The 16,154-nt window shown below is 47.3% G+C and overlaps 1 protein-coding gene across 1 annotated transcript in view; it reads right to left on the bottom strand.

Annotated features, from left to right (window-relative positions):
• Positions 1-205: 205 nt before the first annotated feature.
• The window catches only part of LOC105188933 (prolactin-releasing peptide receptor), a 45,379-nt gene continuing 29,430 nt past the window's right edge, over positions 206-16,154 (bottom strand). Inside the window, exon 2 of the mRNA XM_025298556.1 lies at positions 206-615. Within this exon, the coding sequence (XP_025154341.1) occupies positions 439-615 (177 nt within the window). The 3' untranslated portion in view covers positions 206-438. The remainder of the gene's footprint in view (positions 616-16,154) is intronic.

Here is a 16,154-nt window from a genome sequence, read left to right as displayed (position 1 = left end):
GTAATAAAAGACCATGATACTGCTGCTCGGCTTCCCATTGACTGACCGGGACGCGCGAGAGCTTCTAATATATCCCGCGAGTCTTTTTCTCTCTCTCTCTCTCTCTCTCTCTCTCTTACTCCATTGAAACGAGTGTGCGTGTGTCGATGAAACTATTCTTGGTCGATTCGAGACGCCAATGATGCGAACAGTGTGCGTATGTGTGTGAATAGAGATAGTCGTTTATTATTATGACTTCCAAACTAAGTACATCGTCAACAAGCCATATTGATCGAAACACATTTATAACGTTGCGATAATATCATCCACACTCTTGACAGTTGGTTTATTATTATTATTCTTTTTCCGTAGCTCCCGAGCCTATCGCTCGCACTAGTTGACAAGCGCATGCTCGCGCATACAGGCATATTGTATTAATCTTAAATTATACATCACAGTTTACATGTATGTGCAAAGTGTTCGGTATTGAGTATGCAAGTCCCGCGAGAGATAGGCGCGCGCGTTCTCGATCCGTCCAATCGGCCCCACTGACGTGGCTTGCGACGTGGATCCGTCGCAATCCGACGGAAGCTTCCCGCGAGGCGCTTCTCGAGCTGCACGAAACGGCTGCAGCCTCTGGAAAATACAAAACAGAATTTATTTCATAAACGAGACACGTTGTGCAGAATCGTCGACGATGGGGCATCGATAGGCCCCATCTCGATCGACGGGAAGCCCGGAATTTCAATCGCGTCCGACATATTCGAGATAGAAAACTTCCGGCTCCCTTGCGCGTGTATAAAATAAATTTCCTGCCGTGATGTCGTGAGACTGCGTCCTGCGGGAAGAGCGACGGAGAGAGATTTTCGCGAAAATAAAGTATTCTTACGCGGCGACAAATTTCTGACATTGATTAATAAATGCGCGAGGAAGCGCGAGCAGCTGCGTTTAATCCGTTCTTCCTTTCCCGGAAAAAAGTTTGATTGCAACGAATTACGGCAATGCGTTGAATATTAACTCGCATCGATTTTATACGCTCCCCCTCCGCCCTCTCTCTCTCTCTCTCTCTCTCTCTCTCTCTCTCTCTCTCTCTCGCTCGCTCTGTCGCTCTATCTCTCTTCGCAGCGAGAGCAGCTTTATGCGCGGTTTGCAATCTGCATCGTTAATATGTTTCATTACCGCGAAATAACGAAAATTGCGGACGCGTGAAAATTCGTTCGAATTAAACCTCGACCTCGACCGTGTGCCAGCCGATGCTTTTAGTGAGCTCTATTTCACTCCTGTCGGTAACCGTCGTTACCGTCGAAAGAGACACTTTGCTACAAACAAATATCTTTAACGAATCAGACGGGGACGGCCGCGCGCGCGCGCGCGCGATGCGCAGCATCTGGTGGTGAAGATGAATCACCGCTGTTGCTTTTAAATGATTCAACGTATAGCACCCTTTCGACCAAAGTTGTGCGCCCGCCCGCTAATAATTCCTCGGCGTCTCTACCACGCGCGCATATAACGCCAAAGAGCAAAGCGGGGCAAAGCGAGTGCTCATACTTCATAAAATCTGCGCTCGTTGAGACCGCGCTGGAAATGAGAGCGCACCAGGTCTACCCTCACGCGCTCGAATTCTCTCCGTGTGGTATCACATATAATGCGCATCCTCAAGCGGAATGTAATAAGCGCACGATAAAGCCGAAGTGGCGCAATTCTACGCGTGAAATTGCGCGCGCGAGCCCTTTGCCGCGAGCGGCACGGAAAGCGCGGGGAAAGCGTTGTTGGTCGCGACACTCGTGAAACTCGGTTCCTTTGGGGAAGGCATGACGCAAGGCAAAGGTGATGGTGGACGTCGTCGCTCGGGCTCTCACACGTCATCGATTGAACGCGCGACCGACGCCGCGAGGCAGAGAGAAAGACCGGGGGGGGAGAGAGCGATGTAATTTCTCAGATATTAGTGTTTCGTCGGCATGAAACGACGTCGTGTCCTGCATCGATTTGCACGAGCGCCGGAACGCGGCTTAATGGCCGAAATACGTGAGACTATCGTTTGCCGACGGGGCGAGTTTATCGGATGCTCCTTCATTTCGAGCACCGTCTCACATTATGAGATTTGTATCGTGAGCCTTTCCGCGAGAAGATTGGCCGCGATCGCGGATAAACGTTTGCCCGCGTAATAAGCTCCCCCGAGAATAAACATTTGCCGTAATAAATTCTCGAGTAAATAAAGGGGAAGGAAGGAAGGAAGGAAGGAGAGAAAGAGTAACGTGGCGTGTAATCAGTTTTTGCGTCTACTGATCTGCACTCTCGCGAAGTTTAGTTCCGGAAGTATAGAGCTCGCCCGGTGAAGGGAGCGAAACTTCTTTGACGGTAACTGAGTATCGGCTAATGGAACACGTGGTTATTTTCTTCCATAGACGGAGAAACCTATTCTCCCTCCATCTGTCCCTCAGTGCTCATGTCTAGTGATTTTGTGGAAATTTGTTGAAATTTCCTATAAACGATCGAGAAAGCACGTCCCCACGTGCACACCCAATGGAATACCTATGTCCGGTAGCGGAAATTTGTCGAAGTGCATGGCGGACGCGCGAGCGCGGCACGTCGCAGGGGGGCAAATGTAATATGCAGGGGATTGTTGAGCGCGCTGTTTGATCGCGATATCGAATTCGCCGAAGATGAGCAAACGTCTCGGCGGAGACGTTTGCCACCAGTTGCGGCGCTCTCTGTTGATCTTGGGATCCGACCGGCCGCGTAGGAGACGGATGCGATTATGCGGCGTTTGCGTAGGAATTTGCGCGCGCGGCCGCCGCGTCGCGATTAGCAACTTCATGATCGCGTGATTTCGCGAGGAATTGCCGCGAAGGGACTTCTGCGAGTTCATCGATTCATACGTCGAGTTCATTATTTCACTGCTATATCGATCGCTATATCGACCGTACGCATACGGTAGGGCGCTGATTTCCTCCTGGAATGTTGGACTTCACCTTTTGGATATATTTTTAGAGACCGAGGTGTGTTCTCGCCGGGGATGTTCTCGCTCTCGTAAGATCGTTTCTCGCAGATCTCACACCGGGCCGCGTTAGCCCGTTCAGTCGTATTCGCACCTGAGATCATCATGTCTCGAGAAATTCATTCTCGATCCGAACGAGCCTTCTCATTAATTTCATTACATAACCCGGTGAGTTCTCCCGGTGTTTAGCGAGCGAATCACGCCGGCCTAAGTAAACTGTACAGACGATAGACAGTCTTGTTAAGAAAAATAAAGCAGCAGTGTTTGTCTTCGGGCGAGAATTTCAGGAGAATGCCTCTGTCTTCGCGAAAACGGGCGGAGACGAGCGAGGAGAAGAGAGCGCGCGCGCGCGCGCGCGCGGCCGTAAAATGCAAAAAGTTATTAGGACCTATCGGAAAGAATGAGAAGAGTGTGGTGTAATCTCTCGCAATCTAAACATACGCCGCGGCATACAAAGAAAGCCCCGTTTGTGTATCTTGTGTTACGGGTGTAGGGGGCGGGACGATCAAAACACGCGGCTCGTCGAGACGCGTTGCGGAAAAACTTGATCGCGCGGCGCGCGGAACTGCATTTATCCATCCGGCTATTGAAATACGACTTCCTGGTTGGTGGTGGCTATTCCGCCGGTTAATTCCGTGCTACTATTTCGAGATGGAGAGTGCGCGCGCTCGATTTCGGAGTAAAGCCGTTAAACATTGGCTCGGTGAGAGTGAGTTTTTCCGCTAACGCCGTCGGCGAATCGACATCCATTTCCACGATCGTGCTCATAATCGTGCTGTAAATGCGAGACTAATTGCGAGACCGACTCGTATTTAAAAACGAGATCTTCGTCTCCGGTCGTTATTTAAACGTTTAACGTGCGTGACAAAACGTAACGGACGATGAAACGTTATCTCTGTCTCTCTCTTTTCTGTTGACGGGGGAAAACCTCTGCGGTTTTTCGACCTCGTAAATCTTTCATCGTTGCATCAGGCGAGTGCCGGGCGAGTTGCAAATTGTTATTATTCCCATTGAAGCGTATCACGCGCGCGCGTCGCACGCTCCGTAATACAGGATAGATATGTACCATTGCTTTTAACGCGAACTTGCGCGCGCAGAGTAGTCTGCAAAGTGAATCGCACTCGGCGCACAGAGTGAATCAGAATGATGTTTATAAAGGGACGAGCGTTCTGCGCTTCTGCCTGCTGCGGCGTAAATATTTATGATCTTTTTAGCTTCGCCCCGCGTATATATCTGTGTGTTTAACCGCGTATATATCTATGTGTTTAACCGCGTTGGCGTAATAATTACGCTCTGTGAAGATGCGCCCTGATAACACGGAACATCGCGTATATAATACTATAATACTATTTAACTAGGACGTAATCGAAATCGCACGCGCAGTCCGACGATATATATTATAATCGCTCGCAATTTTGCACTCGGCAACGATAATAATAATGCGGTTGATTGTCTCACATATTTGATTTGGTTCGGCTGACATTTTTCCAGCAATTTAGCCCGTGACGTCAAATCGATTAAAATTAGTCGTCAATTCAATACGGACAAATTCGATTCCGGGAAGAGAGAAAAAAATATACTAATATACGTCACTCTGTCCTGCATTCTCGGGGACCTTTTATAGGAGTTATTAAAATATCTTGCAGTCTCGATTCACACACATTCCGGAAAATATTTCATCGTATCACGCACATTGTTTGTACTTGAGCAATATCTTTTTAAAAAAATCGCTGCTCGCCGCGCGACAAAATTCTGCATGATATTTCTGCAAATTTTGCAGATAAAAAATATTACGCGGGTTATTACGATATCCGCGCCCTGTGGACATTGTTAGTTTTATATTTGGCACACTCCTCTTCTCTCATTTTTCTTCAATATGCAATCATTATTTTAAATTTTTATTCTTTTTCCCAATTATACGTATCTGCAGTTATTCTAAAATGTATTTTTATTATATTATTCTTACTCTCTTTCGTCGTGAGAAGAAACAATCACATCGTGAAGAAGACCGTTATCTTCGGCAAGTCAATGAAAAATGTATGTCCTTCATCTAACAATACAATAAGAAAGAAACATAGATACTTCAGTCACGGTCGTGATATTTCTATGAACTCCGGCATTAAAGAGTCACCCTGTAATGAGGCTGAAAAATCGTATTTATATTTCGCCGACATGCTACAATAACATACTTCGAGGGATTTCGTATTGGCTATCGTTGAGTCTTCGCGTCGTTCGCATGCAAATGCTTGCACTCGAGCGGATTATTTTTATTGCCAATGTTACGTCGCGCGTGTTAAGGGCGATATTTAAAGTGCTGTTTTTATCTTCGCTGCCTAGTCCGACGTTAAACCCAATCTTTTCTACTTAAATGCGCTCGCGCGCGTTTTTCTCCTCTCACGCGACTTTTCGCGAAATTTATCGCAGCCGTGTTAATCGCGATATATACGAGAGACGATTCGCACGGAGCCGTGTCCCTCCCCCAGTTTTCATAACTTTCTTGTGTTCTTGTTTACATTACACCCGCCACGAATGTTTATGGTTAGAGCTAACGATAAAGTAAATTCGACCGTAACGGCTCGCGAAACATGGAGAAAGGCACGTTACCGGGCGAGAACCGATCGGATCGTGCACGCGAATATATTCGCTGTTATTGTTATACTGTGTGCTGCTTCAACGATCCATCGTCGAACGATCCGCAAGTTGCTGTGAATAGTTTTGGACAATGCCACGCTTATGCAAACGCTGCGATAATCTATACCGGCCATCCACCATGCGACAGCGTTGTCTGATTATCGACGGGAGAAAATGATTTGTCCCTAAATAACGATGCTCTACGTCGGATTCTGCCGCGATAATAATTTCTCTGAAAATATCGCCACGTACGTGGCGTTTGCTCGCGTTTCCTCCGCCCCCCCCCCCCTCCGGCCGTATCCCCGACGAGCGACGAGGAAGAACCATCGAGGACTAACTGCATCGGACATATTATTTATTCTGACGGCGAAATTGATTGTACGACCGAGTTTTCTCGGTCGAGTTTCTTACGAGAGAAGAGAGGAAGAGAAGAGATCCGATGCGCTCCTGGAGGCGGAACTACGTGCAAACGAGCGTATTTTTCCGACGCGGTCAGCGATAATGTCGATTGCAGCGCGGCACGAGAAATATCCATCTCGGTTTCCACTTTTTTTCTTTTCTTTTCTTTTCTTTTCTTTTCTTTTCTTTTCTTCGTCGAGCTTTCTCTTACAGGCTGCGATAAAAGAACGCGTTTGCTCCTGGCTAGGCAATCGACGACTAGGTAAAACGAGACGGATGATCGTGCACTCTCCATCGGCCGCGCACGCACATCGGCCACGTCGCCACTCTTGAGAGCTCCGCCATTGCCGGACTTCGAATACTCGACGAGGGTGAATCCCTCCGTGGTCTTTGGTATATCGCAGCTCTCAGTGGTGATCCGCTGCTGATCCAGCTGGAGCTGAAAAAAATCCCGGTCTCCGTCGCGCTCTGAGGCTCTCTGACATGGCGATGACGACGACCGTGACGCGGCCGATGACACGTCACTCTTGACGAAAGATTTTGAAATAGCATTATCTCAGCGTGAGGGAAACTCGAAGTGTCGTTACATTTCGTAGCACATATGCCGCGCGCGTTGACGAACGAAAGAGAAAGAGAGAGGGAGAGAGAGAGAGAGAGAGAGAGAGAGAATTTTTTCGTAATTCCTTCCTCTTTCCCTCCCCCTTCCCCCCTCTCTCTCTCTCTCTCTCTCTCTCTCTAATTCCTTTCGACATATCGCACGGATTGTTTCCCATGCCTCATCACGTTCATCGAATAGAGAATCTCTCAGGGTTGCGTTAGTCTACTACTAGAGATATATTAGGGAAACGATGTGAGTATACATCAGAGTGAGCAAACTTCGCAATGGCGTTCCGCGAGTAATGTCACGCTTCTAATACGCAGTTACCGTACACGTACACACCCGCCCCCGCTCGCGATATGCACGCGGGAAATGAACGCGATAAAGAGCAGAGCGAAAACGCGAAAACGCGAGCGATAAAAAGCCCTGTGAAAAATGAAACGTAATGCTCCCTTCGACGGGAGTGTCGATAAAAAATAAGCCGCTTAGCGCCTCGCGGAAATTTTACGTATGAAGCGCAGACCTGCGAAGTGCGACCCTCGTGCGTCGTTCGTGCGAGAGAGTAACGCGTTTTTTACATCAGATGTATTTATTTATTTATTTAATGTGTAGCGGAGAGAGCTTCGTCGGAGAGAGAGAGAGAGAGAGAGAGAGAGAGAGAGAGAGAGAGAGAGGGGGGCCTCGCTCGCGATCAAACACGTGTGTTGCGAATATACCAGCGGAAATAAACGCGAGCGCAATTGCCTTGGAAATTTCAACGTTAAATATTGAATGAAGCCAGCCATTATCACGGTCGCGTGTCGTGTTATTTGCAATTGCGACGTGATTGCGCTCGAGTGGTTAATGCTGTGAGATGATATAATAACTCGCATGACTCTTGTTTCAGAGGGATTTTCATGCATCGTAAGGGCGTTATGAATGAATCGTGTCGATTTCGATTGTGTCTCGTGCGGCTATTTTTCTTCGCGCGCTATCGTCCATCGCACACATGCGCGAGCTAAATTCATGTCGTATGTCGGATGTAAATAATCGGAGGAATAAACGACAGTGCGCGAGTGTCGCAGCATTAAATATCTGAAAAGCTCGCCATTATCATCAGAGTTTATATTCGTTGCGACGTAATGTTATTTGCAGCCTCGTTGCGCGATTGCACCAGAGTACTCATTGCCGCGAGACGGAAATTCACACGGCTCCCGCCGTTTTGGAGAGTTCCGCGCGTTAAAAGCGTATTACGAGTTCCGATACGTATCGTATCTGCGCCGTGCCGTTTTCCTTACATGCAATACCAAATATATGCATATATGCGAGTTACCGTTCATACCGTGCATTATCTTAATGTTACAGCGCAGTCCTCTGCGCCAGGCTTGTATTCACTGTCGTATTTCCCCGAGATAACAACGTTGCGGCACAAATCGCATTTTCATAATAATGCTATCTACCAGCTGTAAGCACGTGCACGAGCGCGCACGGGTGTGCTGCAAATTCAATTACTTTCCTGAAATGACGAGGCGGAGGATATTACGGCATTCTCGCGAACGTCGCTTCGTTTCTCTCGCAGAAGAGACAAGTGTGACTTCCGTTTACCGTTCTATGTGACATATCAGCATCGGCGACAGTTTCTTTATCATTTGACGACGAATGTACTCGATATTTCGCTAAGAAAGAAATTCCGAGCGATATCTCGGGTATAGCGGGAAAGACGAGCACGAGCAAGTAGTAGTTAATAGTGCACCGTAAGTAAGAAAAGTAAGAAAGAATAGCTGAAACCTGGGAAAATCAGGGAATTTAAAAATAATTATTTAACACACGGCCACTGTCTCTGATATAATTAATGCGTTTGTTTGAAACATAAAAATATGTAATCTGCGTGTTCTCCGCGCGATGATGCACTGCTGCTTTGCGTCGCGACAAATTTGTTTGCGAAATGATACACTTTACAATAATGATATACTTTGCAGAGTTACAGATCACTTTGTAGTTTTATCTGCAAATCCCAGTCACAAAATTCAATTGAAAAATTTCGCTTATTTTGTACAAAATATTCGCTTATTTGCGTGCACGCGAATCAGCGATAGAAATTCGCAGCTTCCGACAGCGGTCCTTGTCTCTTCGATATAATCTTACCCATTCCCACGTAATTGAATGTCGGTTAATCACCAGATCGCGACGATTGCGCTTCCGCAATTATCTTCTGTCTCTCCCCTTCTCTTTCTCTGTCAGGGGAGGGAAGGCAAGATTCTGCTCTCGGATCGCTAATCGCCACGAAATTCCTTTATGCGCGTCCTGATCGCTTTCACGTCGGAGAATCGTTTCGTTGCGGAATCACGGAGACGGGACGTTGCGATGAAGCTCGCTGAAATTACGCGCAACGACGCGGCATTACGAGCGGCAGTTAGGACCAGCGGATCGTATTAAATCGTTCCATGATCCTTGACATGGATGGTGAATACCTCGTATTCAACTTTCGGTCCACTTAACTCATCACGGACATTTAAATGCGCCGCCAAAAGATCGATCGCGATATGAGCAACGCTATCAGCTAGCCAGTCTTTTCGTCACGCAAGCGCGTATTTTATCTGCCGATTTCTCACCAATATTTTGGATCAAAAATCATAAGGATCATAATTAATGATTCTCATATAAATCATATATATATATATATATGTATATAAACTAAATTTTTATATATATATATGTGTGTGTGTGTGTGTGTGTGTAGGGGCGATTCTTAAATAATATTATATATATTTTTATATAAAACCGTAAAGAGAGAGAGAGAGAGAGAGAGAGAGAGAGAGAGAGAGAGAGAGAGAGAGAGAGAGAGAGAGAGAGAGAGAGAGAGAGAGAGAGAGAGAGAGAGTGATCAGCATGTAACCGTAATATTGTATTTAGCGTACTCAGCACCGAAGGGCTTGGCGTTTATACGGCAGTCCTGGGCCCTCGCTGCTTCGATAGATCACCGTCGATAAGTAGCACAGATAGCTTTAACCCACGTTGGCCTCTCTCCTAAACGCTTTAGTCTATTAATAGTGATATATAGGAGGAATCTTTGATCAACGACGTTTCCCTTAATGACCGGACCGTAGCAGATGTTCGTACCGTAGCACGGTAGATCGTAGATTACTATTACAGTTCAGTGGATTACACTCTAGCAATAGAGTAGTCACGATGTTTGCGCTCTCCGTCTCCGTCACCGTCGAACGGAAAACAGTAGCTCATCATCATGCTCGCTCCGACGAATTGCAACGAAGATCAACAGTGAGTAGTAATGTGACCGGAAAAAAAGAAAGAAAGAAAAAGAAAAAGAAAAAAAATTCCAACGTGCGCGAAGGAATGGAATCTTACTCGGTTAAATCCCGCTGCGAGCGCAAGCAAATACCCTGCCCGACTGTTTGCGGATGAATGTTTAAAGTGTCCGCAATACGAAATTATTTATTTGACGTTCAGAATGAAATTCCAGCTGCGGCTGCGCAATCGATGGTGATTTTGTCTCACGGCTTCCCCTAACGACCCCGGGGTCGATTTTCTAGAGGCGGCCCGGTATCTTCATCGGTTCTGTGCGCGCGCTATTGAATCGACACGGTTCCGTTGCTGATTTCACAAGTTGCCGGATGTGTTTTCACGCCGTAAAGCTGCGCCGTTCGCGCTACAAAGCAATTGATAACAGACGCACGAAACGGCGGTCTATTGAAAAGGCGCGGCGCGAGGCGTTGTCGCGCTACAAGCGACTCGGCGGAACGTCATAAAGGAGCTCCGCTCGCTCTCTCGCGCCTTCAATTACATAAGTCTCCTAACGTAACATGTTCCAGAGGGGAGGAATCAATAACGCGTTGCGTATCGGCCGATCGACTGTGGATGGGGAGAGAGGGAGGCACACGAGGGAGAAAGTGCGAGAGCGGAGGACCCAATCAGACGGGAATTGCATTTTCTCCCCGGGGCGGGAGAAAGAGAGAGAGAGAGAGAGAGAGAGAGAGAGAGAGAGAGAGAACGAGGAAGGGCAGGGGAAAGGGGGAGAAAAGTGCCGGTAATTAAGACGTGTAGTGTAACTTGTACGGATTGTCGAATGAAGAAGCTTGTAATTGCTTGTTCCAGTTTCGTTTCTCTCCTTTCTGGGGAAAGAGCATTCTAACGGCGGCATTCTCACGGCGGAATACACCGTCTAACGAGAAATCCTCCGGAATTTCCAATCTCAATAAAAGCGTCGTCGACGAATTCGGCGTATCGTTTTCCGGATCGAAAATCCGAGCGCGCCCTCCGGCGCGGAAAACTTAATCGCATGTTTAATCCGGGTCGTGACGAAAAGCTAACAAACATTTTCGCGCCGCGCGTACGCTCGCCAATGCGTGCAATTTTTCGATAGCTCGACGTAAACGAGTGGCTCGATATAAACAATTTAGAGTTCGTTTACTTAAAAATTTTCATACTGAAAAAGCGCGCACGTCATTCGCGCGCTTTTTCAGTAAAGCCGCTAAGTAGGGAGACTGCGCTTTGCCGACAAAATGAAAAACGAGGAGAAAAGGGAGAGAGATAGAGGGAGACAGCGCAGAGAGATCCGTTTACACGAAGCTACGTATCGTAGCGCCGCGCCGCCTCTCGTTGAATCTCGTTTACGGCGGGACTCTCGGCCGCGCTGCGATGCGCTCACAATTATCACACACGGTCGTCCACGAACTATTAAAACGCGGGGGGACTACGGATATATTCGGTTCGCGAGTAATTTAAGGACGATCAACGATCCCCCTCACTGACGTCCGATGTGTTAGCGGAATGGGATTACACGCTCGAGGAAATCAAGGCTGAAGCTTCCAGTATAAACCGCGCCATAAATGTAACGGTATCGCTGCTTGCGGTTGTACGAAGCAGGCAGATCGGCCAGATTCCTCTTCCCACGTGTACGCGCCGTGTACGTCCACACGTATGACTGTTTATGCGCGCGCGCGCGCGCGCGTGTGTGTGTGTGTGTGTGTAGTCTGCATTAGGAAGATGAAAAGTCCGCCAATCCGGAGTAGTACACGTAACAATCCACGTAGCGATCCACGTATTCCCGGCCGAAAGTCTTGCACGATCTCGCTAGCACGACTCCCATAAAGCCGTCTCCCCGCCCTCTCCCTCCGGACCCGATTTCTTTCCCTCGTTTCTCCTGAAATCCTTAAATCATCTCCAGCTTTCGAGCAACGTTCGCCGCACTCAAGTTGATATCGCAGTCGACGATCCTGTCGCGTCACGTCTTACACGAGTTGTTTGCGCTGCTCCTCGTTTTTCTCTGCATCTTTTCCCGGTCCCTTGTGTCGATGGACGAAAGGGACCCCCTCATCTCGTCCTCCTGCTCCCTCCGGCCCTTGTGATCGATCGTTCTCGAAGTCGAGCATTGATCCGGTGTCCACGGCGGGTTCGCCATCGTAAAACTCGACGACGCGTGTATGACATTCGATTTCCCTCGCGGCAATATTCGATGATGCTGAATGATGCATAAGTGACGGGTGGCCGGGCGAAGAACCCCCTCGGTAAGCGCGAGGGCGAGCGACGATAACCGTACGATAACCGGGCTCTTAGCCGTTAAATCCATTAACGCCGCCGGCGGTTAATAGATTTTCGCGGCGCCGAATCGGCGGCGGAGACTGCGCGGATTTGTACCGGCGGGGTCGTGATTGACCTCGGTATGTTCGCGCTCAGAATGTCCCAAGATTCTCGGCATTTCGGTCGTTCGCTGAATATTCAGAGGCCGGGCGCCTCGGAGGCGATTTATTCGTGAACGAAAATATCGCCGTACCGGCTCGCCGGTTTAATCCATTTAATAGCCGACATCCCATCTACATCTAGCGGACCGTTTCTTTTTCGTCGGCTAAAATTGCTCGTTTAATGTGCGATTTTATTTTCGTGCTCTTTCGGTGCATCTAATTTCCAGTTGGGTGCATTTGTGGAATGCACCCAACTGGAAATTTGATAAAAAACGATTCTGGACCCCGGAGTTTCGAGGAAGTAAATTAGACTGATCGTCCAAACTCGGAAATATTCGCGAAATAATCATCGTCGGCCTTTGTACGGCTCGAGCCGCAATTTTCGTGTCGAATTAATGACGGGGCTCTGTTCTCATATTTTTTTATCCGAACGTGATCGTGACTTTCCACAATTCAACGCGCGATCCGCCGCGCTGAAGCCGCGATCAGTATCGATTAATCCGGGTCGCGCAGAGAGTAACGCATGCCTGCGCGATCAAACACCTAAGGATAACATCGAAAAGGTTCGATGTGCGTGATAAATCGCGCGCCATTAACTTCGCGACACCGTGCAGCGGCTAATTTTCTTTCTTGCTGCGCGCGAAACTAGTCTCTGGAGCGGCTTTACGCCTCTGTGTGTGTGTTATTGCTTGTGAGAGAAGCGTTAATGTCTCTGCAAGGAAATTTATGTATTAGATGTGCAAATTAATTCGGCATTTAGCGTCTCGTAACGACAACGCTCTCGCCTATCATAAAGCACGAAGATCTCATCTATCTACATTGGACTGGGAAATTCTCCCTCATGCGGCTTATTTGCCAGACCCAGCCCCGTCGGATTACCACCTATGGCTCACAGTCGCTTCAACATTATCTAACGGGTACACATATTAAAACAATTGACAAGGTCTGAAAAAACATTGATGACTTTATTGAATCAAAACCGTTTTTTCCGCGAGGGCATTCATTTTAGCTGCTCGATGATAGATGGAGTAAAGTCATAGAAACTAGAATGGAAATTATTTCGAACATTAAACTTGACTTTTTTTTTGTAAATAAACTTTAAATTTCATGAAGAAAGGCACCGAATTAAAATTTGCACACCTGATAATTATTAAAACTACGGCGATCTGTTCCGTACAAACAAACACATTTCGTCCGCTCGTCCGCATTCGATGGAACGAGCGTTCGATGCTCGATGCGATCGAAAGGTCAAAATATTCAACTTTTTTCAATGACTTTTGACTTTTCGACCGACAACGAGCGCGCAGGGTCGACGATAAAGTTTCGACTCGATCTCAGCGGCTCTATTACCGGGCGAAATATCACCTCCAGTTACGGAGAAAGATACCGCCGATTTCGCGCGGGCACAAACGCTGCGTTCATTACGGGCGCGGGGGAGTAATTATTACGGGAGAATATGAGTTGCTCGAAAAAGTCGGGGAAGGGAATGCGATTGCCATTCTGGCGAGCGGTAAAAAAGTAAGATGCGTTATCGCGGACGCAAGCGCGCGCTCGAGAAAATGAGAAATTCCTCATTGAGAATATATAAGGTAATCCTCCCTGTTTCCTCCCTGCAGATAACGGCGGTCAGTATTATCCACGCGCTATTATGTGAATTTTTATCTTTGAAAACGTACCTCTCTTCTTATCTTCACACAAACACTGTCAGCGATAAGTGGAATAAATAAAAGAAGGGAGAAGGGAACGTGTATGTGAAAGGAAAAGAATGAAAGAAGGAGAGAACAAAAGAGATAGCGACAGAGAAAGCGAAAGAGAGAGAGAGAAAGAGAGAGAGAGAGAGAGAGGGGGAGAGAGAAAGTGAGAGGAGAGGCATCCCGCTTTACGATGCGATGAAGTTCTCGATTAAGTCGACTTGTAATCCCCCCAGGAAGTTAATTCTGATAAGCCAACTCGACTGGGATTAGTTTGCTGGCTAGCGACAGATTAGATCGTGAATTTCATAGTGACTTTTTGCTGTCGCTCAAACTAACCATTTCTCCAGTATGTTGGCTTCTAATTTCTCTTCTTTATCATTTTTCCACATTAACAATACTTTACGGGCTTATTATCGAAGAAGCAACATTTATTTTCGAGATGTCTGAGAGGAAGAGAAATTTTATACTTCTCCGAGTTAACGCGATGTCTCTCGGTATCCGTTTGACAAAAGCATACGGACGTACGGTACTATTGTTTTATTGTCTGAAACAATTATTATTAAAGTGACACTTGCGGCATTGTTCCCGACTAACCCCGCTTCCAGCGAGGACACGTTCGATATATATAAAGTCGATACTTGGTGATTACTAATTATGCTTCACAATCGGCAATTTAAACAAACGAGCAATTTAAACAGCTCGTGCTGCTTTATCAGACACATTTATCTCGTAGCGTCACCTCGGGGGGAATGCCTTATCTATTTAATTAATGCTATAATATAGCACGTAGTCCTGTCATTCCCAATAATCACTGTCATTAATTTGCATCAGTGAACGTGTCGGCTCTGTCGAGTCCTTTGGAGACATTGAGGGTGCAGAAAGAGAGAGAGAGAGAGAGAGAGAGAGAGAGAGAGAGAGAGAGAGAGAGAGAACTTCGGATGGCGAAGCCCTGTGTTTTCGACAGGAGATCGAGGCACGCCTGCCGATGTCCTTTGTTTAAACGATCGACGTCTAGGATAATCGAATGATGCGCAATTGGATTGAACGGATAAAATAGTAGTGGCGGATATCACCGTAAAGTCTAATCGCAAGGTAGAAACTGAAATCGAATCAGTAGCACCGTCGCCACAATGGTCGGACTGAATTCAGTGCGCAAGTAGAATGCAAGGACATTGGTCAGACCAATCTCGGTGGAACTGCCAATGGCATTAGTCGCAGACCGAGCTCTCCTCTGTGGTTTCTCTTACTTGCCAAGCGTGCCTGTAACTATTGAGTTACATATACGTGTGGCTTGCTTGCTTGGAATTTGCGTCTCTAGACCGACGATCAGCAGAAATTGACGTCGTTCTGACATAAATTGTTCGCGAGGAATTGGCGAGCTGCGAGATCTCCGATCTGCATATTTCGCCGCGTTTTCTCTAATTAACATTTCTTTTCTCGTTCTCTTCATCGACGTCTTACATCGTTGCACGGAAAGCCCACGTTTCCCAGGCTTTTCTCCGGCAATTTTATGCAATCTCGCCAAAGCCCCTAATTTTACGTATATTCGCCGTTAAGACAACGGCCGTTTCGTAATTCAGGCCGCCTTAATGCCTCGCAAGCGGCCGATCGAAGTGTCCACGTGCTGTTATTAAGCGTCTTCTAACAGAGTATCGATCGATCCGCATTCTAAAGGCCGCTCAGGCCTCCTGAAATTAAATACCACCCACATATCTCCGATTAGGAACGTCGCAACGGACAGGGAATCTGGCGAGCGTCCGTACGGTGGTCTGTAGCGGTTGCGGATCGTTTCAACGCCGGTGAGAAAGCACATTCGCGGTTTGCGCAACGGCAGGACTAAAATATCGGAAGATGCCGTTGAATTGGTGCCAGGATAGCGATAGCCAGGATGCGTCTCATAAAGTTCCGTGTAAAGTGTAATCAATCGCATCTGAAAAATCAACGGCCGATGGAGATCTAACAGGGGCGGGGAGGAGGGGACAAAGTTCTGACTGCGAAGATCTGTTGCGATATTTTTATATGCGACGAATGTTTACATGTGCTATTTTCCTTTCTTCGATTTCACGCTGGTGTTTTCTTCTCCTCGACGCTATCCGTCATATTTTATGCGGAAAGAAAGAACGCAAAACTGGATCTGTATGGGTCGGCAATGACTGTTGGAGCTGGAGTCTTCGAGA

The sequence above is a fragment of the Harpegnathos saltator genome, unplaced genomic scaffold (assembly GCF_003227715.2).
Source record: "Harpegnathos saltator strain DR-91 unplaced genomic scaffold, Hsal_v8.6 scaffold224, whole genome shotgun sequence".
Classification (NCBI taxonomy): domain Eukaryota; kingdom Metazoa; phylum Arthropoda; class Insecta; order Hymenoptera; family Formicidae; genus Harpegnathos; species Harpegnathos saltator.
This window is presented reverse-complemented; position numbering and strand designations above follow the sequence as displayed.